This window comes from Raphanus sativus, chromosome 1, assembly GCF_000801105.2.
Source record: "Raphanus sativus cultivar WK10039 chromosome 1, ASM80110v3, whole genome shotgun sequence".
Taxonomy (NCBI): Eukaryota; Viridiplantae; Streptophyta; class Magnoliopsida; order Brassicales; family Brassicaceae; genus Raphanus; species Raphanus sativus.
In genome coordinates, this window is record NC_079511.1 from 8,143,224 (window position 1) to 8,165,819 (window position 22,596).

The window sequence follows — 22,596 nt, forward strand, 5'->3', positions numbered from 1 at the left end:
CAATCTTCGGATTTTTATCTTTTTGTTTTCAGTTAACTATTTGTGTTTGGATTGTGTTTAAATAATATGTATAATCCGAAATACCGTCCTACGTAGTAGATTTACTAAGTTTGTATCGGGTATTAATTTGTGGCTTTCGACTTATAAATTTGGAGTCAGTTACAAATGTTCAGGTGTAACGCAAAAACTTAGCCGGATAGTCTTGTGCGTATGAATAGCCAGTAAGCTTATTTACTTTGTAACGATGCTGTTAAAAATTATAACAGTGTGGTCGGAAAAAGGTAATTTTCAAGTGGGACCTTTTTTTTTTGACTTTTGACTGTTTAATAAAGAGAAGAGTGACGAATGAGAGTAGCTGGAACAAGTTACCGCCGTCACGTTGAACATTCACCACTCTTCTCCATCTCTTCTTCATCTCCAATGGCGTCTTCCCTTCTCAGAAACCCTACCTTCTCATCACCAACAACAACAATCACCACCCCTTCTCTTCCCTCCTTCTCCGCAAACTCCTCACCTCTCTCATTCCTTTTCCCACCATCCCACCACCACCGCTCCCTCCTCCGCGTCAAACCCCTCCGCCTCTCGTGCTCCATCTCAGATCCCTCTCCTCCTCTCCCGCCTCACTCCCTCCGCCGCAGCCGCCGCCCGGAGTACATCCCCAACCGCATTTCCGACCCCAACTACGTCAGAGTCTTCGACACCACTCTCCGCGACGGCGAGCAGTCTCCCGGAGCCACCCTCACCTCCAAAGAGAAGCTCGACATCGCTCGCCAGCTCGCCAAGCTCGGCGTCGACGTCATCGAGGCCGGCTTCCCCGCCGCCTCCAAGGACGACTTCGAAGCCGTCAAAACCATAGCCGAAACCGTCGGAAACTCCGTCGACGAAGAAGACGGATACGTCCCTGTCATCTGCGGGCTCTCGAGGTGCAACAAGAGAGACATCGAGACGGCTTGGGAGGCCGTGAAGCACGCTAAGAGGCCTAGGATCCATACCTTCATCGCCACGAGTGATATTCACTTGGAGTATAAGCTCAAGAAGAGCAGAGACGAGGTCGTTGAGATCGCTAGGGAGATGGTTAGATTCGCGAGGAGCTTGGGGTGTGAAGACGTTGAGTTTAGTCCTGAAGATGCAGGAAGGTGAGATAAGAATCATCTTTGTTTGATTATTATTATTATTCTTAAAAGTTTTAGTCTTTAAATGTAAAATGCTTTATTCTTTTTTTTTTGGGGATTCTCTCCAGATCGGAGAGAGAGTTCTTGTATCAGATTCTTGGGGAAGTGATAAAAGCTGGAGCGACAACACTCAATATACCTGACACTGTTGGTATTACATTGCCTAGTGAGTTTGGTCAGTTGATTGCTGATATTAAGGCCAATACTCCTGGCATCGAGAATGTTATTATCTCAACGCATTGTCAGAATGATCTTGGGCTCTCCACTGCCAACACTTTATCTGTATTGTCAACTTTTCTTTTCTTTCTCCCTTTGGCTTGGATCGGATTAGCTTAGCTCTCAGAATTATCTCAGTTGATCGTTTTTTTATTTAAATTCAGGGTGCACATTCGGGTGCGAGGCAGGTGGAAGTAACGATCAATGGAATTGGGGAAAGAGCTGGAAACGCTTCACTAGAAGAGGTTAGGTTTTGTTTTTTTTTTGTATGGAATATATTCCTCTTGTAGTAGCATTCATGATCATCTAGTGTTGTCTTTGAATACTTTTTTTTTGTTACTTAAAGATTGTCTTTGTAACTGTTTAGGTTGTGATGGCCATAAAATGCCGTGGAGATCATGTATTAGGTGGCCTATATACTGGAATTGATACTCGCCACATTGTTATGACAAGCAAGATGGTACCCTTTTGAATTTCCTTCTTTAACTCTGTGAAGACAAAGATTTTTTTATTTTTTTTTAGGGAAAGAGTTTGTAAATTGCCAAGATAAGGAGTCTCATAATGTGTGCCTTGATTTCTCAGGTGGAAGACTACACTGGAATGCATACACAGCCCCATAAGGCTATTGTAGGCGCCAATGCCTTTGCGCATGAAAGTGGTATTCATCAGGTCAGTTGATGAAAATTATCTTTGAAATATGAATTTTGATTATTGCTTGAACGAGATTACTCTTTTTGAGAAACATTAGGTCTTTTCGCATGATCTATTCATTCCTCTTTGCGAAATGCAAAAGTATAACTTTCCTTGTAGGCTGTGTAGCTTCTTACTCAATATGCTTAAGTTCCCATCCCTTAGCCTCTGTTGCCTGGCTATGAACAGGATGAATTGATATATATACTTTAAGCTATATACTCTTTTGACCTGCACGTTCACTCTTTCACTCTGCTGCGTAACTGTACAACTATCTTCATGATTCTTTTTTCAGTTTCGCTTAATGACTGGTCATACTTCTTTTAGGATGGAATGCTGAAACACAAGGGTACCTATGAAATTATATGCCCCGAAGAAATTGGACTTGAACGATCTAATGATGCTGGCATTGTTTTGGGGAAGCTTAGGTATGAAATCTTTCGCCTGTAAACTCTCAATTTCTACTTCTTGTTCAGACAATGCAACAAGCCGACAAGCGTGTAATTGGTGGATATTATTTATACTCTACCGTCAGGATAATTCCCTTGTGAAGTTGAATATTTCCAGACACTATTATTATCCATTTGGTTTTGTTAGCAGTTCATAAGCTAGAGCGTACACCTACTTATATGCTTGAAACCTGAAGTTTAACTGTTTGTTTCTGTTTTGCTGGGATATAATATTGCAGTGGGCGTCATGCGTTGAAAGATCGTTTGATTGAGGTACACATCAATCTTCCCCATACACAGACTCGCTTTTGCCATCTATGTGGGGAGACGCTAATGCCCTTTTTCTTATTTTTAATATTACTAGCTTGGTTATGAACTAGATGATGAACAGCTAAGTACCATTTTCTGGCGCTTCAAATCTGTGGCTGAGCGGAAAAAGGTAGTTGGTTTATATGCGTTATTCATTCAAACTTATAGTTGTGTTTCCGATTCAACTGATCGTATATATGTTATTCTCATGATTCAGAGAGTTACCGACGCAGATATTATAGCTTTGATTTCTGATGAGGTTTTCCAACCAGAAGCTCTGTGGAAACTCATTGACATTCAGGTGAAATTGGAATCAAGATTGAATCTTTCTTTTACTCAGTTTTCTTGTTCATTGTCTTTAGTCAGTTCTCATTTTTAGTTGAAACTGGAATGCAGATAACTTGTGGAACTCTGGGGCTCTCAACCGCAACTGTTAAACTTGCTGATGCTGATGGCAAAGAGCATGCCGCCTGTTCTATGGGAGCTGGACCTGTCGATTCAGCTTATAAGGCAATCGATCTTATTGTCAAGGTATTTTTTCATACAAACGTGTCACGTATACATAGAACTTCACCTTTATATCATCGGTTATTTAAAAAAACTTCATTTTCCACATTGTAGGAACCAGCGACTCTGCTTGAGTACTCAATGAATGCAGTAACAGAAGGCATCGATGCCATTGCAACCACAAGAGTTCTTATCCGAGGAAACAACATTTACTCAACTACAAACGCACTCACGGGTGAAGAAGTTCAAAGGACCTTTAGGTGCAAATCTTCTTTCCTCGTATCTAATTCAACCCATACAAAGATCATCTTTATTGCCTTTTTTTATTTATTCTTTATAACACGGAACGAGTCTCTGTGTTTTGGCAGTGGAACTGGAGCAGGAATGGACATTGTGGTGTCTAGCGTCAAAGCTTATGTTGGAGCTTTGAACAAAATGCTCGATTTCAAGGATAACTCGACAACAAAAGTTCCTTCTCAAAACAACAATGTACCTGCCTGAATCAAAGTCGATTCTGAATCAGACCAGAGTTTAAGTCTTTTCTGGTATACATAGTTTGGTAATAATAACGAGAGTTCAAGTTTGCATATTGTTTTCTGATGAAGTATGTTGCCGAAAAAGTTTGTTACTGTAAAATATTTATATAACTTCAATCTCTATGTTTAGAAATAACCATGCTAGCATAAGGAATAACCCAACGGTTAACGGTTTAAACCTTTCTTAAGACGCTGTCCTTACTAAACTAAGGTCTTAAAACTGAAAAAACACCTTATATCTCTCTGTTCTTGTTTTCTTTGTCTATCTGTTAAAACTTGTTCGTTTATCAAGACTCCAAAACATCACTTTCTTTGTTCGGATTCGAGAATAACAAGGGAAAGAAGAAAAAAAATGTCGGAGCTACGAACGGGGTTCCTAACAATGGCGACCATAGTCCTTATATGCCTAGGGTTAACGATGACGGGAACAGGTTTATATCACAAGAAAATAGTCTCAAGATGCATCGGAGAAAGCGATGGCAGTTTCGTATTCATTGGCCTCCTCTTGCTAGTGTTCCCTCAGATTGGTCTTTACGCAATCTGCTGCCGATCAAAACGTGTCTTCACCTTTTACATCTACTCGATGATGTTCGTTTTCGTTGTCCTTAGTTTCTACTCTGTGAAATGCTTCTCCTACAACACAACTTTTGGTATCGCCAAGAATCCAGCTGAGGAAACCAGGACCGTCAAACAGTTGGTCGGGAGTTTAGTCCCTGCAAGAAAACTCGAATACGTCACCGACTGTATCGTTCACAATCATGATTGCAACTACAACGCCAGCCTAAACAGCAATGTCTGGGTAAAAACTCTTTTGTCATTCATTTTATATTAGCACAAATGATAAAAAAAGATCAAACTCTAATAACACAACGTTATATAATATACAGAAGTTTTGCTGCGCGCAACCACCGGGATGTGGAGAGATGACAATGTTCGGCGCACCAGGAGAATGGAGTTGGAAACGGCAGCACATAGAGAACGACGTCCCTGAAGAATGTGCTTACGATTACTGTCTTAATTGCAGAGGTTGTCAGCTCAGCATCTTGAAAGCCATTGTTCATCAATGGAAGTATCTCTCCATCTTCGCTTATCCTTCACTCTTTCTCGTTGTTCTCAGCCTCGTCATTGCTAAGTCCATTCATGACACTTTTGATGCACCCGATGATTTTCTTGGCTCTTATACTTGATTCATATTCTTCCACTTCATATATATTCGTATTCTAGTTTTTTCAATAGATAAATTTATCAATATAAATATATCTCTCCTATTTTGTGTATTGTAACATAAACAATACTAGCTTCAAAAAAAAAACATAAACAATACTATAGTCTATTGATGGTCAATTTGTCATAGTCAAAATCTAATATAACTAAAAGAATCTAACTAACTAATCTCTCTAAATCAGTGTTCTAAAGATCGGTAGGTACCCGTATGCGCAAATCGATTAGAAATAAAACAAATTTTTAAAAACAATTTTTCTTTCTAAACACTACACTCATTCGCTAATTTTCTATATATCGTCAATTACCACCTTATTTTTTGAACATTTCTCTAAACTAAAGGATCTTCTTAACCCCCACACGTTCTCTACTCTTGTGGCACAAAATAATAATAAAAAATTTGAGAAAAAACACAAAAAATAAATCTCCACTAGTATCCCCCACTACCTCAAAAATCAACCGTTCTCTCTGTCCCATAATAACCACGACTACATACACACTAAAACGTTACAGAACATAACTATCAAACTCGAAACACAAACCTCTAAGAGAAACAAAAAAAAAAATCAAAAAATGTTTAGAGTAAGCAATTTCGTCGTGGGACTAGCCAACACGTTGGTGATGTTAGTGGGCGCATCAGCCATTGGTTACTCGATTTACATGTTCGTTCACCAAGACGTGACCGACTGTGAGTCAGCGATACGTGCACCACTTCTCACGACCGGGATCGTCCTCTTCGTGGTGTCTTTAATAGGAGTGATAGGATCTTGCTTCAAGGAGAATATCGCCATGGTCTCCTACTTGATCATATTGTTAGCCGGAATCGTTGCGTTAATGGTTTTCTCGGTGTTTCTCTTCTTTGTGACCAACAAAGGAGCCGGTCATGTGGTCTCTGGTCGAGGGTATAGAGAGTACCGGACGGTTGATTTCTCTACTTGGCTTAACAGTTTTGTTGGTGGGAAGAGATGGGTCGGTATAAGGTCTTGTTTGGCTGAGGCTAGCGTTTGTGATGACTTGAGTGATGGTCGTGTTAGTCAGATCGCTGATGCGTTTTATCACAAGAACTTGTCTCCAATCCAGGTATATTTATTTACATTTTCTTTTTGGAAAATGTATATTTTGGAGTTTTCACATTAATTAATAAAATATATCAAATTTAGTTATAAATATTGCAATCATTTTTTGTAATTTATAAAATGTATCATTATTATATAATAAAATTACATTAAAATAATATTTTTGAAACATTTTTGTTCAAGAACATGCATAGTCTGTTTAATAGTGTTTTACGTAAATTTACTACCAAAATATATGAACAAAACCTCCTTCATTTCGAATGTTTATTACAACCACAAAACATGAACAAAACCTCCATAATTTTATTACTTATGTTTCTCGCAGTCTGGTTGTTGTAAGCCACCGTCGGATTGCAACTTTACGTTCAGAAACGCGACGTTTTGGATACCGCCGGCTAAAAACGAGACAGCGGTTGCGACCAACAACGGTGACTGCGCTGCGTGGAGTAACGTGCAAACGGAGTTGTGTTTTAACTGTAACGCATGCAAAGCGGGTGTGTTAGCAAACATAAGAGAGAAGTGGAGGCATCTTCTTGTTTTCAACATCTGTCTCCTCATCCTCCTCATCACCGTCTATTCTTGCGGTTGCTGTGCTCGCCGTAACAATCGTACGGCTAGAAAAAGTGATTCTGCATGATCACTTTATTTTCACTTGTGTCTTTTTTTTCTTTGTTTGTTTGTTATTAACTATCTTGTGGTTTTCTTAGGACAATGTAATGTTTGTTTGTTTTTTTTAAAGACAATGTAATGTTTGATTCGAACCAATCACCATGAACTTATTCACATTTCACAATCCGTAAGCGTAACCAAACGTTTATAACATGTCAAATTTCTAGTTGTACGTTGGTTTCTTGATTAGGACAAACATCTTGGTTTTTTTATTTCCTATTTTTATCAGTAACAATTAACTAATGCCACAAAGAAAACATTACGACATACAAAACAAGTTCATAATTTCAATCTTAAATTCACCAAGAAAGGTTGTTCAAAAAGAGGAAAAAAATCACCAAGAAGATAATTAAATCGAGATCTTAATCTCCTCTCATTAATCATCATTAATACCTCTTGAATTTCGAGTTGTGTTCCTAAAGACAATGGAAGGTCAGATAAGACAATTACAAGACATATTCAATCGGTTCGACATGGACGGAGATGGAAGCTTAACGATCTTAGAACTCGCAGCACTTCTCAGGTCGCTTGGTCTCAAACCATCAGGCGACCAAGTCCACGTTTTGTTAGCAAGTATGGACGCAAACGGCAACGGTTACGTCGAGTTTGATGAGCTGGTAGGCGCCATTCTTCCTGACCTTAACGAAGAGGTCCTTATCAACTCCGAGCAGTTAATGAACATTTTCAAATCGTTTGATAGAGACGGTAACGGATTCATCAGCGCGGCGGAATTGGCTGGGGCTATGGCAAAGATGGGACAACCATTGACGTATAGAGAACTAACGGAGATGATCAAAGAAGCTGATACAAACGGTGATGGTGTCATAAGCTTTGGTGAATTTGCTTCCATTATGGCTAAATCTGCTGTTGAATATTTCGGTCTAAAGATTAATAATTCATGATAATTCTTTTTCTTTACGATTTTATTTTCATTTCTTAGAATTGAGGATTGATGAACCCATTGATATATAAATCATAGAAAATAGTCTTTTTTAATTTTAAAAAGGACAAAATCTCAGGGGAAAACAAATGTTGTTGAACAGTGATGATGATGGGATACAAAAAGATAAGATGAAATCTAGAAAACAAGCTCATGGGGTTTCATTCCTTGAGACAATGAGAACCTGGCGCCGAGGTAAGTCTTGAGCTCTGGCACTGCTTCAATGGCTTTGATCAAAGCTGCGTCCACAGTTTTCTGGTCTTCTTTCTTCTCCTGTGGGATCTCTTTCTTCACCTGCGGATACAAGAAAAAAAGCATGTTGATTCTAAGTGATGATTAATTAATATTAGCTCGAAGCAACAAGATGAATGCATACCTCTTTCTCAGCTTCAAAGAACTCTCCTTCTCCTTTCTTGGTCTTCTTCTCAGCAACCTTTCCGAAGTACTTGTCATCAAACTTCTCGATGCTGACTCCAGAAATGTCAACCTTGGTGGAGGTTCCAATCACATAGGACTGGTTAGCACGTCTCAGTGGAACACCATTGATCTTGAATGGTCCTGAGAAAGAGGGGAAACCAAAAAAAAAAACAAAAAAAAAGACAAGACTTACATGAACAAAGTTTCAAAATCGTACAACCAAACACATTCTAACAAAAACACTGTTGTTACGCACCTGTAACCAAAAGCAAACCAGAAGCAAGTTGCTTGAGAAACACAACTCTCTTTCCCTTGAATCTACCAGCAAGGATGATCAACACAGTTCCTGGAGTAATGCTTGCTCTGAAATGCAAACACATACAACAACAACCACCCATCAATAAAGGATAAAGTACCGAACTTTGCAATCTCGATGAAACCAACATTTCAACAAACACTAGATTCCACTGTTTCAAACCATCCCCACACAGTCCCGACAAAACCTATTCTAACTAAAAATCTGTCGGAACCAACCACACATTTACATTACAGCCCTTGATCTTTAAACTAAAGCACTAGAGAGGTAAGAAAATGGAATTTACTTGAGCTTGGTAAGCTTAGGTTTGCGTCTGTTAGCGAGCGGCTTCTTAACGTCTTCCGCCGGATAAAACTTAGCCGGCTTCTCAACGGGAGCTTCGACCTTGGACTTAGCGTCGTGACGTGGGAAAACGCCGCCGTTTTTGGCCTTGATTGCCCACAAACCTCTCTTGTGGTACATTTGAGAACGGGAGTATTTGCCTACACCCCTGATTAGATCAGGGTTTCGGCTTACTTTGGGGCTCCTCTGCTTCGCCGGCGCCATCTTTCTCTTTTTGTTTTTTTTCTTCTCTGTGACAAAATACTCTAAGAGAGGCGTAAACCCTAGATGGCTTTTAAATATAGGGACGATAAGCTGCCAAGAAACCCTAATGGGCCTAATGTGTGTTTTAATATATCTAATGGGCCTTTAATGGGTTTTCTAAGTTAAGCTTATGTTCTAACAGTTCAAAAGTACCAAGTGTTGAGGGGGAAGCCATACCCTTCACAAGTACTACGCAATAGTCTCAGACTCTCAAACATTCAAAAGATTTCTTTTTTTTTTGACTAAACATAACAATAGGAATGATGAAGTACAAATGATGAAAAGAATTGTATAAATAAAATTAGCAAGAAAAACAACTTATTGTGTTTTTGTCATCATGCTCCTATTGAATACAGATGCTAGGCAAACAGTGGATGAAACAGACAAGAAAACAAAAAACACTCTTTAAACTCGGGTGTTAACGCTTCATGTGTGTTGTTGTTGTTGTCCTTGGACGTGCAAACCCCGGCTGGCACCAAAAAAAAAACGAAACAAACATATATTAGTGACGAATCACAGAATCTTGTTGAGCAAGGCATATCACTGTTTTATAGTAAAAGTTTTACCTGAAGCAGCATTGAAGGAGCTTCTTGATTAACAGGAGGACGAACATGGCTTCTCGTTTTCCTTCTATCCAACGAAGGACTGTTTGCTGCGGTTATGTCCCAGAAGCTTCTCTTTTTAGCTGCTGCAGCTGGAGATGCAAACCGATGACTAGGGCTTTTTATCAGCTCCTTCTCTTTCTCCTTCGGTCTCAAGCTCCCTCTCGTCACAACCCTCCTTGTTGTTGTCTCTTTGCCTCTTTCTGGAGTTTTCTCGCTCTTTTTACTACACAGTTCTTTCATTAGCTCTTCCTTTTGCTTCTTCGTCTGCACCACATGTTCCCTCTTCAGTCTCTCCATCTCCATCTTCAACGCCTTGACAGTCAGCTGAAGCTCCTTCACTGCATCTTCCGCTTTTCTCCTTTTGGATGACTCTGGTGTGAAACATGTTCCTGATAACAACGAGTGCCTCGGTTTCTTCTTCTGTTGCCCTGTTAAAGCTGATGGTGGAGTCATTAGAGATGAGATTGATGGAGGTGTTGGAGATATGTTGTTGTTAGCAGCTGCTAAGGTCTCTGCTTCAAGAGTCAAAAGCTTCTGCTGCTGCTCCGCGAGCTTTACACGCAGCTCACGGTTCTCTTCCTGAAGCTCCAACACCATCTTGGCCTGATCAGGCCCCTCTACTTGTTCACTCACTTGAACCACCACCTCTTCATTTACTTCACTTCCCTTCACTCGAATCTCCTTGGCTCGGTCTGCCCAATGGAGAGTGTTCTGCGTTTCACCAAAAGAATGATTGCTTGGACTTATATTAGCGATCATCACCGTGTTACACGAGCCGCCTAGCGAGTCTTTGAGCAGCTGCGTCAGCTTAGAGTTTCTGTAAGGGATATGTTTCTTGCCTTCCACAAGCGCGTTGATGCAGCTACTCAACGCAAGAAGCGATCTGTTTATGTTGGCTCCTTCAAGAGATCTAAGCGTCCTCTGATCAGTAGCTATGGCTCTTTCTGATCCTGCGAGATCAATGAGAGACAGCTTCCCAACTCTGCTGACGATATTCATGGAAGCATCTCTAGTCTTGTACTCCACTACAACCTGAAGGATGGCGTGTGAGCGTGAAGATGTTTCATTGCAACGAGTAGGCTCAGTAGTTCTGTTCTGGTTACCCCTTTGGAGCAAAACCATAACCTGCAATAAACCATAATATATAAACTTAGCTTTGGTCTAAAGATCTCTCAGTTCTTCTTAAGTTGAAGTGTATAGAGAATACTAAGAAACCTCATCCGTGGAATAAGCTCTATATTGAGTGAGACCAGCTGCCATGATTCCCTAATTTTATCATATACAACCAAACAGAAAGTTAATGTGACCAATGTGTTCTTGTCAAGAGAAACCAAATCAAAAAGGTACTTAAAGTGTTGTGTACCTGTTTATCTTCACGGAGGATGAGTGGTCTACCAGGTGAAAGCAAGTCTCTAACGGTTTCATTATAGACTTCAAGATAAGAGAGATGAACAGTATGGTTCCCATCTAAACTCCTCTCTCTAACCTTAGCAAACAAATCTTTGATCGCTAAAACCATCACACCTGGATTCTCCACCGTCCCCAGCATCGTATAAGTCTTGCCTGCTCCCGTAGCACCGTAGCAGAAAACAGAACCGTTCCTTCCTTCAACCACTGCTTCCAACAGATCTCCTGTTCTGCAAAAAAAAAAAAAAAGAATCAAAGATTGAGTCTTTTGGCTAATGAAAAGAGGACTCATCATTCATTTTTATAGAGAGACTCACGTGGTGGAATAGACTTCGCGTTGCGTTGTGGTCTCAGGGAAAGAAGAATCAAAAGTGAAATGACGAACACGGAGCCTCTTGAGCCTTAAGTAGTCGTTATCGTTGGTGAACTCCGTTAGATAAACATCTCTTCTGTTCAGAACCTTGACACAGCACCGTGACCCGTTCTCTCTTTCCTTCTTCCCCATTGGTCTAAGCCTAACGAACACCATGATCCTACTACTACTCCCACCACCACAAGCCTCAAAGCTCTCACCTTTCTCAGCTCCGTGACCCATCGAGAGCTTTCTAATGACAGTGGTAGAAGACTTAACCGGGGCCGTGTTGATGAGACCGAAAACCCGATCCGCGTCGGCTACATTGTTCTCTTTGGATTCTTCATCGTGGTCGTCGTCGTCGGCAAAGTTTGGATCTTTATGAGGTTTCTTGCGATAATCGAGCAGCTCGTGAGGAGGAGGAGGAGGAGGAGGAGGAGGCTTAAACCTCAGATCTTGGGGTTTTGGGGAATGATGAGGATGAGGATTAGGGTTTCGGAGAGAGAAAGAGGCTCGCTTTTGCTGCTCGTACAAGAGAGTCAAAGCTTTCATCTTTTCCTTGAGACCTTGATGTGGATTCGTGTATGCTTCCCTGCTCTGCTCGTGTTTCATCATCGTCGCCTTGGATCGGGTCGATACAGGCATTGTTCTTTCTCTTCTTCTCTTCTCTTCTCTTTTAGAGACTGATGAATCGCTGTTGGTTAGGACTGGTGAAGAGTGTGTTGGTCAAACACCCCCGAAGCTTTCAAAGTGTTAGATGGAAAAATTGCTATTTTCAGTCTTTGTTTTTGGATCCAAGAAGATAGACAACAAAAAAAAATTAAAGGAAAAAGAAAAATATTTTATTTTTGAAAAATATGTAATTGTAACGGTCAAAATTTGCTTTGTCAGCCCGACGATTTAGCTTTGAGGGCCCACTTTAATTATGTTATTTCTTTTTTAAAGATATAGGTGACAGTGTGGCACCGGGAAACATTGTTGCTTTTTCAATTTTATCAATTTGGCTCAGCATTAATGTAGACCATTGGGCTTACACATTTTGGGTCTTAAGCTAGAAATTATGTTTGATAATAAAAGACATATATGTTTTAATTCATTTTATAATAATTGGTTTTGTTGATACATTAGCATTTTCTAACTTTTAGGATTTTTCTACTTAAAAATAAAGCTACTGCTAAGAAAATTTCAGGCTTATTTCCACCTTTCAGAATATTTTGGCCTGTTTAATGTGTATTTAGAATGGATGTTACATGGATGTTATTTACTGATAGATTTTAATAGAATTTAAATTCAGCAATAGTTCAGTTACTAAATTGATGATTCTTGATTATGTTTTAAAATCAAGTCTTATTAAATTTTGTATTCGAGATTTATGCTTGAAATATTTTAAGATTTGGTGTTATTCAATAAGATTTCATTCAATTAGTTTTCTAGTTTTCAAAATTTAAAAATTTGAGATCATTTTGAAAATTTATGTGTGTTGATTCTAATATCTCTAGAATATATTTTAGATTTTTAATATTTTACTTATAATACTCTTTTGAGTTCATTTACAGTTTTCTATTTGATTATTCTCAGTGCTATTAATGTTTTGGATGAAAAATATGATTACTAGGATATTCAGCTCCAATAAAAAAATATAGTTTTTTTTTACATACTTGTTTACTTTCTTTTTTGTAAACTTAGAGCATACGCAACGTTAGTCTTTAGCCAAAAATCCTTAAAGTTAAACTATTAAAATAATTTATGGAAACCCCAACATTTAAGAATTTGTGCCCATTTAACCTCTTGAAGTCTTTACATAAGGATTGCATTTCCGACAGTCTTGTTACTGTGCGCGGGTCTCACCGGCACGTGAGACCCTGCGATTAGTTCCTTTTTCTTCTTTTTTCTTTTTTTTTTAAACTGAAAAATAAAAGAAAAAATAATAAAATAATTTAAATCTTACCTTGGTTATTGAACCTGCGAGTTTTGCCGATGCGGCTGCTCTTACATACTTGTTTACTCAGATCTGACAGTTTTTCCTTCCCAACAGTGGACTTCATCCAATGTGAAGTAGTACTACATTCTTTTTTTTTTGAACAACCTAGTAGTACTACATTCAAAAGTTGCAAAGTAGGATGGTTAAGAAATAAGTTTCCTTGAATGAAAAAGGTTTTAGTCCTCTTCTTCGTTTATGTGTTCAAAAAAAAAGTCCTCTTCTTCGTTTTCCACTGATTCATCTGTATAGGCTATGTAATATTGACCAGTTATTCACATCTTGTATAGCTTTAGTCAGAGTTTTTATCTTTGGTCATACCATCACACTTTGCCACGCTCAAAATCTTTCCACATTTCAATTTCCATAGACCATATATCTAACAAAACGAATTCATCAAACACGATTTTTCTAACACTAGAATGCAAGAAGAAGAAGCTCTAGTATAAAAGTCAAAGACCGGATGTACTACTCCTATTGTCAATCATAGGCACTAAAAGCATACGGTTTAGGGAACTAGATAGATAAATAGCACTAGACCAACATTTTTTTCAAATGTTGATTTACTAGTCCACTGGGAGATCGAGAAGTGTTATCTGTGGGAACTATTGTCGTCGTCTGTTCTTGATCAATATCAGTTCCAAGTTTTCATTAGACTAGGACTGATTTACTTGTTTTCCAGAGGTTTTTTTAAAACTTTTTTTGCAGTCTCTAGAAACAGAATAGCTTTTTAGCAGATTATGGTTTTAATTTCATTGTAACCAAACTTTCATTTTATGAATGATATTTACAATTTAGCAAAAAAAAAAAACATTTTTTTCAAATGCCTAAATGGATAGAGTCGTAGTAAGCCTTTCATAAAATAGCTCATTTGAATTCGCTGGAAGGCAGAAACACGTTGTTTGACTAATTAATGAGTTTTATCCAAATGAAATAATGTAATATAATTGTTACGAAATCTAAATTATCTCTTTCTTCGTTCCTTTCCTTATAGTATTCTTGGCATGGTCCATTTCGAATATGTCCAAGGTCCAGTGTTTTGAGTGACCAAGTTGTTGGTTAATTTATCTAATTCAAATACGACCACTTCGTGGGTATAATATAATATAATTACTAACTTCCTCGAATTTTCAATTATGTGTGTTCGTCTGCCTATTTTCTATAAGAATTTGTCGCCTAATGATTTTTAATATATTCTGAATTTAACGCACACAAAGTTGCCAAGGTTTCAGTCGTATTTAGAAAAGTCTCGCACTCCATCTTTTACAGCTGAATGCATTCTGACAAGGAGACGTACATTTGTGGTTTCATTTGTTATTTGTTTCCCCATCCGGGGAAACATTTTCTTTAATTTTTTCACTCTCCTAATTTCAGTATTTATTATTTTCTTCTTTCTGTGTGTATTTTTTTGAGTCCCAGGTGGAGTAATTAGCTAAGAATTTATTGATATCTTCATATGACATTGAGAACTCGATTAGGCAAAGATTGCAAAACCATTTGAAACAAGTTTATCAGCAACTTTTTGGAAGAGAACATACCATATATATTAGAGGTTGTTACACATTTTGAACAATAAAATTATTTTTGATTATAATAAATTTTGTTGTGTGGATAAATTTTGTTGTTGTGGAGTTCATTGTGTATTGAATTGCTATACATTTAGATTAATTCATCCTATCAATAATAATTTAAATAAAATATAACATAACGCAAGAGTTGTTTTTATCTGTTTTGGATTTCCTCAAATGTGTTTTCTCTTTTTGTGCTAAGTGGAAAATACATTTTCATTTTATAAGATTTTATATTAGTTAAAAGTATATTGTTTTATTTACTTGGACTTAGTCAAATAAATAATTCCAAACATTATTGTTGAATAACTTCAGTTCTTGGCATTGGCATGGAAAAACATAGCTAGTAGCAATTCTAATTTTGATTAAACAAATAACTAGGTAAATAGGTATTTTACCCATGATAACTAATGTTAATGTTACATTCACATCTTCTTCATTTCCTTTCCTTACTTAAAATTCATAAATACATATATATATATATATATATATATAAAATTAATAAATGTATACTCCTTCCTTTTTTGGAATTTTCAAACATATTTTGTGTACACGTTATTTTATTATGTAATTATATTTTATTAAATCTAATCGGTATGTAAGTTACAAAATGGATTTAGCCAAAAAGTTTAAAAATGAAATAAATACGTTATATACACACAGATTTGAATAGGTTTTGTAGAACAAACAAACTTTTTTCCCAAAACAAACAAGCTTTTTCAAACATCTATTAAAAAGAACTGAGGAAATAATCAAATAATTTGCGGTCTTATGCATGGGATAAATACTATATAATAGATATCTTGGTCAAAATATTTGTTGACAATGGGAATAATAAATTGTTAAATTGCACCAACTTTTAGCTAGAATACAATTATGTTATGAAAAAGATCAGACGTCTATCTCGAAATTGCACTGAGAAAGTTGGCATTTCTTTCTAATAAATTATATACAAAATAAATTATCTCTTAAGGAATCATGACGAGCCACGTGTCAATCACCTACAAAATATGCCGTTGGATGCAGCAACACAGCCACAAGCATGCATACATAAAGATGGTGCCTCCACCACAAAGTTTTTCTCACTTCGCAAGTGAAACAAACAACTCTCGGCCAAAATAAACAAAAGTTATCTCTATCAATCTCTCTCTCTCTCTCTCTCTTCTCTCTCTCTCTCTCTCTCTCTCTCTCTCTCTCTCTCTCTCTCTCTCTCTCTCTCTCTATTTCTTTTGTGGTAAGATCAGAGCAAGTTCTCTTTGTGTTCTTTCTTGTTCAGTGTTAAAACATTCTCGAGTACCCCAAAAGAGCAAGATGTCTATAAGAAGAATCTACCGATGTTTGAATGCTTTAATCAAAAGATCATGTGCTCGATCTTTTTGATCATATGTACCACTTCACACTTTGTTTCAACACTCAAGTTTTCAAAAAAAAATTATCTTTGATGTTTGTTACACTTGAGAATAACTCCTTTGAATTCACCGAAGATAGATCATAAATCATTAGATCAGGAAAGCCAAGACTCCGAGAAGAATCAAGAATGGTGCGTACACCCTGTTGCAAAGCTGAATTAGGGTTAAAGAAAGGAGCTTGGACTCCCGAGGAAGACCAGAAGCTTGTCTCCTACCTTAACAATCACGGTGAAGGTGGATGGCGAACTCTACCCGAAAAAGCCGGTATTTATATTTTGTTTATTATTATTTATTCCGTCATTATTGAATAATCAGTGTTAGTCTTTTTTGGTCTTTTTGGTCATTATTGATCAATCATAGAATACATAATTCTTGAAATGGTATAGGACTCAAAAGATGTGGCAAAAGCTGCAGACTGAGATGGGCCAATTATCTAAGACCTGACATCAAAAGAGGAGAGTTCACTGAAGATGAAGAATGTTCTATCATCTCTCTTCACGCCCTCCACGGCAACAAGTTTGTCTCCCTCTTCCTCTTTTAAGTTTTGAGAATATATATGTCACATCATGTGATTTTACAATTTTATGGTGTTTAATCAGATGGGCTGCTATAGCTCGTGGATTACCAGGAAGAACGGATAATGAAATCAAGAACTACTGGAACGCTCATATCAAAAAACGTTTGATCAAGAAAGGTGTCGACCCGGTTACACACAAGAGCTTGATCTCCGGGACCAGCAAATCAGAAAACCTCCCGGAGATTCTTGATAAACAAAACACTATTCAGACAACTATAACGAGTAACGATGATCTAGGTAATAATGAGAAGGTCAAGAAGTCAAGATTATCATCAGCTAGGTTCTTGAACAGGGTAGCTAATAGGTTCGGAAAGAAAATCAATCAGAGTGTTCTCTCGGAGATTATCGGAAGTGGTGGCCCACTCACTACTACTACTGCTACTACTACTACAAGTGTCACCGTTGACTCTGAATCAGATAAGTCAACGATTTTTTCCTTCGCACCAACTTCGTATCTTCTCAACCAGATGACCGTTAATGATAACGGTAACGCTGCGTCGCCTCCCTCCATGTTCTCTGATTCCTCCGTTAATGATCCTTTAATGTACTCTAGTGTTGATAATGTCGGATTCTCAGAGTTTCTGAATGACCAACATTTCATGTTGTTGGAAGTTGAGAACACTGAGTTCATTAATGAACTTACGAGGTTTCTTCAGGAGGATGTTAACAATGACGTAGAGGTGACCCCGGTCTATGAACATCAAGAAGATTTCGAAGAGATTGATAACTATTTTGCATGAGTGAATCTTCTGACGAATCCCATATATATGATCACTTGAATTTGATCATGTACATGTTGATTGAAATATTACCGTGAATGATATGCTAATAATAGAATAATAATAATCATGCTAATGATAGCGTGTAGTATTGTGATATGTGCGTGTCTTTTTCGTGATTTTCTAGTTTTTTCATATTTTGTAAGTTTGCCGTCAAGTGTGTTTCGTATAAAATGGATAGTAATGGCGATCAGTTAACGAGAGTATTGTCTATTTGTATTTGTACTTGTAAATTGCGATCATGAGGAATATCATTTCTGGAAACAGTTGGTGTTCCATCTCTGGAAACAAAGAAATAACTTGATACACAATCAAGTCTCTCTTACAGCAAGCTCTGTTTTCTACGGTATTGACAAGGAGATGAGGAATATCATTTCTGCTAGAAGAAGAAGGAAGGGCTTTCATTATCTTATGGCGATGTGGCTAAGATAATTTATCAGTTTATGAAATCTGTGTTGGATTCCATCTTGTTTTTTATTTGTTTTTGCCAAGGTGGTTTCAAATTTTAGATATTACATTGTAAAATCTTCTATCATTCAATGAAATTTACAATTTAACAAAAAAAATTGCGATCATGCAAAACAAGTACCAACGAAACTAATTGGATCACATGAGAGTTAACTTTATGTTTACACTACTGCTAGTATTGTTATTTTACTTCTTATGGGTTATGTTAAACTATAGCTTTGGTAGCTCACGGGCTAAAGAGTAATGCATCGAGCAGCTGATGTATTTTTTATTTTTATTTTATTTTTTAGCAGCTGATGTATTTGATTTAAGAGTTTTATTTTTTGTAAAAAATTCTGAACTGAAATTCATAATCTCTTTGAACCAAGGATAAGTCGGTTGCTAATTCTTTTTCCGAAGTTGTTGAGACTTGAATTTAACACTTTTACCCTTTGAAAAAAACCTTTACTAATAGAATTAGCAGTTCTCTGGTAAACTATTACAATTTTTTACACTGTCATGAGAGTGTATTTTTCGATATTTATGTTCTCACTTAAGAATAAGCTCCACAAGACTTTCACCGATCAACTCCTTTTAAATTAAAGGATAACTCCTTATCCTTTCTTATCTTGCTAAATGCTAATCCCATAAGATCAACATATGTATTATGAAACGGATAGTATTAATACCAGTCTACCATATATCTAAGCTGACCTATCTCATATCCAAGTTATGTTGAGTTTTGTGGTCCCAATGTAATTTGTGCGGAGAATCTTCGAGTGATACCTCCTTGGCTCCTTTTATGTCTTCCCCAAAATCGCATTGACCATGATAATGTTGTATGACATCATCATTTACCTACCACGTTAGACCATGATTTATTCCGATCCTGAGATTCTTAATTTCAGTTAAGAGATATTTTCTAATTTTTCATAAATTTTAGTTAAGAAAAATTAAAAACCGTAATTTAAATAAAAGATATAAAAACTATCTCTTAGCCGAAAAATATCAAATCATGAGATAAATATTCTTTTGTTATTTATCCTCTGGCTTGATGTCACACATCGACTACTTAAAGGATATGGTTCTACTAAAGGATATGATGATCGAACCAACAATACTGAAGTAATTTCAGAAAACATTCTATTCTACAGTCGGACGAGATATGAAATTTTGTCGCGTTCCAGTAGATTAAAAAGAGCTATTTATATAGCCTAAATATCATTATTTAATCAAGACTTGAGACCGACATAAAGTAATTGATCATTCTTTGAACGTTCCAAGGGTTAAAGATAAGAAGAAATGCTGATTCTCAGTCCGTCCTTTTGAAAGCACCATGCAAAGATAAAAGTAAAAGCTGAGATTTGTTTCAGATATAATATTAATTTAAAGAAATGAATTTGCTTTTTTCAAGATAGTGTTTTTGTACATATAACAAGGGTTTATTAATTGCCAAATAACCAAAAAAAAAATTAAATTTGTGTAAAGAGAGTAGAGATATATAAAGAGAAAGTAAAGAGAGAGATATGAAAAAAAGTAGGAGAGAGGAGGTGGTGTTAGGTGATTAGTGAATTTGTGTTCTTTATTTGGTTATTAGACCTAATTTTCCATATAATAAAATGACATCAGAAAAGTTTATATCAATTTTCTTCGGAGTTCCACCGAAATTTTCGGAGTTCCACCGAGATTGGAAGAGATCATTCTCACCATTCTCTTCCCTCATGGAAAGACACTTATTATCACTTTCCATACAGAGTCTTCACAACCTCAACCAATCGGTTTGAGTACTATAGCCAGTTCGAGTTGCTCACGCCGTTTGTGATGCTACTAATCTTATTCAACAATCAATTGGTCTTTACATGATCCTTCATGAAACTTGGCAATTGAAGTTATGTGGTTTATCTATTTGAAGTGTCATATGTAACTCCCAAATCATGCAACAAAATCAAACAATTTCACTTATATATATTTGCTTTAATTCTCTCCCTTCTTCTCCGTGTCATTTTTTTCTTCCAATTTTCAGTGTATCATCAAAAATCAATTGAGGTTTGTGACTATATATTTCTGTTAGTTTTTATATTCTTTTCAAATCTGTATCATTTGATTATTTAAAAGTTATTCAGATAGAATACTTCACTTAGATATTATATTTACCGTTTCAAATCTAATTTCTTCAAAAGAAAAGGACAGGAAAATCATAGCGCTATTTGCAAATGATGTAAAAATAAATTCATTCAACTCTGGCTGTTTACAAACCAATTTCTGTTACTCTTTTTTCAGAAAGGTAAATACGTCAATCAAAAAGAAGATTTATTGAAAATTACCAGACTGCTTGCATGTTTTGGTGATGATTCTAAAGAAAAATAGTAAATATTCGATTAAAGAAAGGGAACATTAATATAAGTCCCAAACGAATGTGGAAAGCTGATTAAAAAAAATAGATAAAACTATAATCTAGGGCTTGACCATATGCAAAACTAGAAAATATTAGAGTTAAATTATGTTCCCAACTTTTTCTAGGTATACGTAGTAAAAAGAGATGTCGTCCAATAGAAAAATTAATTGATTATGCAAACTTTAGTTTCATCCTTACTTTTTCATAGTTTTGATTTATATTCGTGTTATTCTCCCACAAGCATTGATCTTCGTTGTTTTTATGTTTTTATATATTATAGTTTTTCAATGTTTTTATCAGGCGTATTCAACCTCCTAAGGCCATCTTTATCTCTGGTATCTTGGCAGAGTTTTAAGGAAAAAATGGATGTAGATCCCACTAAAAAGTAAAAAAACATAGCTAAAGTAAAAACGTCTGTGAAAGGTTTTCTGCACTATTTGCGAGTTTCACCGACACGTGACGACTCGCAATTTATGCATTTTATTTATTTATTTATTTATTTATTTTTTTCAAGACAAAAAGTAAAAAAAAAAATTGAAGAAACCCTTAATTGGATTTGTGGGATAAAGATGTCCTAAGCTGTTTCGGTTATTATTGCACTATGTCACTGCGGATGCTATATTGTGTAAGATCGCCATGCACAATAATAAATGTTGTGTTAATACATCCTTATTTTGATATCAAATTTAAGATTTACGGGTCTGAACACTAGTATCATATAAATGAAAAGAGCCTACAATCTAGAAAGTTTGAAAACTAAAGTTTGTTTGGCATGGCAAAAATAGAGAAAAAAACATGACTACAATCTGGAAAAAGTTCTAGAGGCTATTAGTTAAACCAAGCGACTTTTTGAAATGTTTTCTGGTCTTGCGAGCAGAGAGTATCCTCAGCGAGCAGTTGCCTTAACCCCTTGGTTTTTGTTGTATAAGTGAAGCAGAGGATTGCTTCCGCGAATGAAGGATATAACTCTATTCAACAAGTTGCATCTTATGATCATGTAGACAACGGCCACTATAACCGGCCATATAATTTTATTTATCTTTTGAACGTGTGACGTTATTCGAATAACACAAGGTTCATGATCTGAACTTCTTGTACTGTTCTTAATCAAAAAAAAGAAACTTCTTGTACTGTTCCCTTCCCTCTAGACTCTAGTCACCAAAATGCTCTCTTTCTCCATATGGACCATTTGATTCCTTGTTTAGAAAGAAAAAGCCCAAAGTTCGAGTCGCGAGTTTATGAGATATGGCCTTATGGGACCACTAGCTAGCCCATTTGCTCCCCAACCCAATACGACCCGTTTGGAAGCAAAAAATAGAAGCTGGAAGAGACAATAATGTTTGAAGAAAATTCAAATTCGTAATTTGTTTTTTTTTTTTGTTTTTTTTTGTTTGTCAACTTCGTAATTTGTTTAAAAAGAAAAAAGAATACGAATATCTTGTCTTATTTTTTTGACTAAAGGCTTTCATATTAATGCATGAGAAATAAAATAGTTTACAAGCCCATTAGGCTATAGTTAATGGCAAATGCCATTGCACATCCACATATTAAACCCAAATAGTTAGCTGAAGCCCAAAAAGAACCCACATAGTTAACCCACATAGTTACCCAATTGAGAAAAGTGATCGACGGAGACCCCAAGAGATCGCTAGTTTGCAGAGGTGGAGGTGGAAAACCATAGTTGCATCATACGGGAGGATCCTGCCGGCGATGATTCTCTGTAGCTGAGGATCTTGTCTTATTTCAGCGTACTACTACTTTTCTTTTGTGACACCATCGAAGAAAACGTGTTGGACGTAAAAACTGAAGATATTTATGTTATTCCTCCTGTTTCTACTAAATTTAGCTATTGTTTCTGGACCAAACACAAACCAAATCCTGACACCGACGGAGTGATAAGGGTGTTAATGGACATTTTATCTACTCCCGGTCGGATTTTGTAATTAAAATAAAGTTTAGTTTGGAAAAAAAACGAA

At 36.7% G+C, this 22,596-nt stretch overlaps 6 protein-coding genes across 6 annotated transcripts; 4 read left to right on the forward strand and 2 right to left on the reverse strand.

The window, feature by feature from the left end:
• The first annotated feature begins 296 nt into the window (after positions 1 to 296).
• Positions 297 to 4,015, forward strand: LOC108812982 (2-isopropylmalate synthase 1, chloroplastic). Its single transcript, XM_018585397.2, has 12 exons — positions 297 to 1,136; positions 1,241 to 1,454; positions 1,553 to 1,633; positions 1,756 to 1,848; positions 1,971 to 2,057; positions 2,406 to 2,506; positions 2,767 to 2,800; positions 2,892 to 2,966; positions 3,054 to 3,137; positions 3,233 to 3,367; positions 3,458 to 3,603; positions 3,712 to 4,015. Exons 1-12 carry the CDS (start codon positions 346 to 348, stop codon positions 3,842 to 3,844), a joined length of 1,974 nt encoding a protein of 657 aa, XP_018440899.2. The 5' UTR covers positions 297 to 345; the 3' UTR covers positions 3,845 to 4,015.
• A 143-nt stretch (positions 4,016 to 4,158) lies between these two features.
• LOC108812992 (tetraspanin-16) lies at positions 4,159 to 5,101 on the forward strand. The gene is made up of 2 exons (XM_018585409.2): positions 4,159 to 4,678; positions 4,767 to 5,101. The coding sequence occupies exons 1-2, from the start codon at positions 4,232 to 4,234 to the stop codon at positions 5,064 to 5,066; spliced, it is 747 nt and encodes a 248-aa protein (XP_018440911.1). The 5' UTR covers positions 4,159 to 4,231; the 3' UTR covers positions 5,067 to 5,101.
• A 572-nt stretch (positions 5,102 to 5,673) lies between these two features.
• LOC108844401 (tetraspanin-11) lies at positions 5,674 to 7,868 on the forward strand. Its single transcript, XM_018617661.2, has 3 exons — positions 5,674 to 6,180; positions 6,502 to 6,799; positions 7,254 to 7,868. Exons 1-3 carry the CDS (start codon positions 5,674 to 5,676, stop codon positions 7,745 to 7,747), a joined length of 1,299 nt encoding a protein of 432 aa, XP_018473163.2. The 3' UTR covers positions 7,748 to 7,868.
• On the reverse strand, positions 7,819 to 9,113 carry LOC108844721 (60S ribosomal protein L6-1). Its single transcript, XM_018618047.2, has 4 exons — positions 8,805 to 9,113; positions 8,459 to 8,565; positions 8,162 to 8,343; positions 7,819 to 8,079 (listed from the first exon to the last, which is right to left on the reverse strand). Exons 1-4 carry the CDS (start codon positions 9,062 to 9,064, stop codon positions 7,924 to 7,926), a joined length of 705 nt encoding a protein of 234 aa, XP_018473549.1. The 5' UTR covers positions 9,065 to 9,113; the 3' UTR covers positions 7,819 to 7,923.
• Positions 9,114 to 9,378: 265 nt separating this feature from the next.
• Positions 9,379 to 12,266, reverse strand: LOC108813760 (kinesin-like protein KIN-8A). The gene is made up of 5 exons (XM_018586445.2): positions 11,433 to 12,266; positions 11,072 to 11,345; positions 10,924 to 10,974; positions 9,670 to 10,833; positions 9,379 to 9,572 (listed from the first exon to the last, which is right to left on the reverse strand). Exons 1-5 carry the CDS (start codon positions 12,110 to 12,112, stop codon positions 9,522 to 9,524), a joined length of 2,220 nt encoding a protein of 739 aa, XP_018441947.2. The 5' UTR covers positions 12,113 to 12,266; the 3' UTR covers positions 9,379 to 9,521.
• A 3,916-nt stretch (positions 12,267 to 16,182) lies between these two features.
• On the forward strand, positions 16,183 to 18,003 carry LOC108851597 (transcription factor MYB51). The gene is made up of 3 exons (XM_018625056.1): positions 16,183 to 16,686; positions 16,809 to 16,938; positions 17,022 to 18,003. The coding sequence occupies exons 1-3, from the start codon at positions 16,551 to 16,553 to the stop codon at positions 17,737 to 17,739; spliced, it is 984 nt and encodes a 327-aa protein (XP_018480558.1). The 5' UTR covers positions 16,183 to 16,550; the 3' UTR covers positions 17,740 to 18,003.
• Positions 18,004 to 22,596: the final 4,593 nt, after the last annotated feature.

Excerpts from the sequence above, each read along its gene's own strand:
- LOC108812982 (XM_018585397.2), top strand. The coding sequence starts at position 346 with ATGAGAGTAGCTGGAACAAGTTACCGCCGTCACGTTGAACATTCACCA. Across the intron at positions 2,058-2,405 it reads ATGAAAGTGGTATTCATCAG|GATGGAATGCTGAAACACAA; the intron begins GTCAGTTGATGA and ends TACTTCTTTTAG. Across the intron at positions 3,368-3,457 it reads CAATCGATCTTATTGTCAAG|GAACCAGCGACTCTGCTTGA; the intron begins GTATTTTTTCAT and ends TCCACATTGTAG.
- LOC108812992 (XM_018585409.2), top strand. The coding sequence starts at position 4,232 with ATGTCGGAGCTACGAACGGGGTTCCTAACAATGGCGACCATAGTCCTT. Across the intron at positions 4,679-4,766 it reads GCCTAAACAGCAATGTCTGG|AAGTTTTGCTGCGCGCAACC; the intron begins GTAAAAACTCTT and ends TATAATATACAG.
- LOC108844401 (XM_018617661.2), top strand. The coding sequence starts at position 5,674 with ATGTTTAGAGTAAGCAATTTCGTCGTGGGACTAGCCAACACGTTGGTG. Across the intron at positions 6,181-6,501 it reads AGAACTTGTCTCCAATCCAG|TCTGGTTGTTGTAAGCCACC; the intron begins GTATATTTATTT and ends TGTTTCTCGCAG. Across the intron at positions 6,800-7,253 it reads CAATCGTACGGCTAGAAAAA|TTGTGTTCCTAAAGACAATG; the intron begins GTGATTCTGCAT and ends TTGAATTTCGAG.
- LOC108844721 (XM_018618047.2), bottom strand. The coding sequence starts at position 9,064 with ATGGCGCCGGCGAAGCAGAGGAGCCCCAAAGTAAGCCGAAACCCTGAT. Across the intron at positions 8,566-8,804 it reads CCTAAGCTTACCAAGCTCAA|AGCAAGCATTACTCCAGGAA; the intron begins GTAAATTCCATT and ends TTTGCATTTCAG. Across the intron at positions 8,344-8,458 it reads TGGTTTGCTTTTGGTTACAG|GACCATTCAAGATCAATGGT; the intron begins GTGCGTAACAAC and ends CCTCTTTCTCAG.
- LOC108813760 (XM_018586445.2), bottom strand. The coding sequence starts at position 12,112 with ATGCCTGTATCGACCCGATCCAAGGCGACGATGATGAAACACGAGCAG. Across the intron at positions 11,346-11,432 it reads CGCGAAGTCTATTCCACCAC|AACAGGAGATCTGTTGGAAG; the intron begins GTGAGTCTCTCT and ends TTTTTTTTGCAG. Across the intron at positions 10,834-10,923 it reads GAGCTTATTCCACGGATGAG|GTTATGGTTTTGCTCCAAAG; the intron begins GTTTCTTAGTAT and ends GGTTTATTGCAG.
- LOC108851597 (XM_018625056.1), top strand. The coding sequence starts at position 16,551 with ATGGTGCGTACACCCTGTTGCAAAGCTGAATTAGGGTTAAAGAAAGGA. Across the intron at positions 16,687-16,808 it reads AACTCTACCCGAAAAAGCCG|GACTCAAAAGATGTGGCAAA; the intron begins GTATTTATATTT and ends GAAATGGTATAG. Across the intron at positions 16,939-17,021 it reads CACGCCCTCCACGGCAACAA|ATGGGCTGCTATAGCTCGTG; the intron begins GTTTGTCTCCCT and ends GTGTTTAATCAG.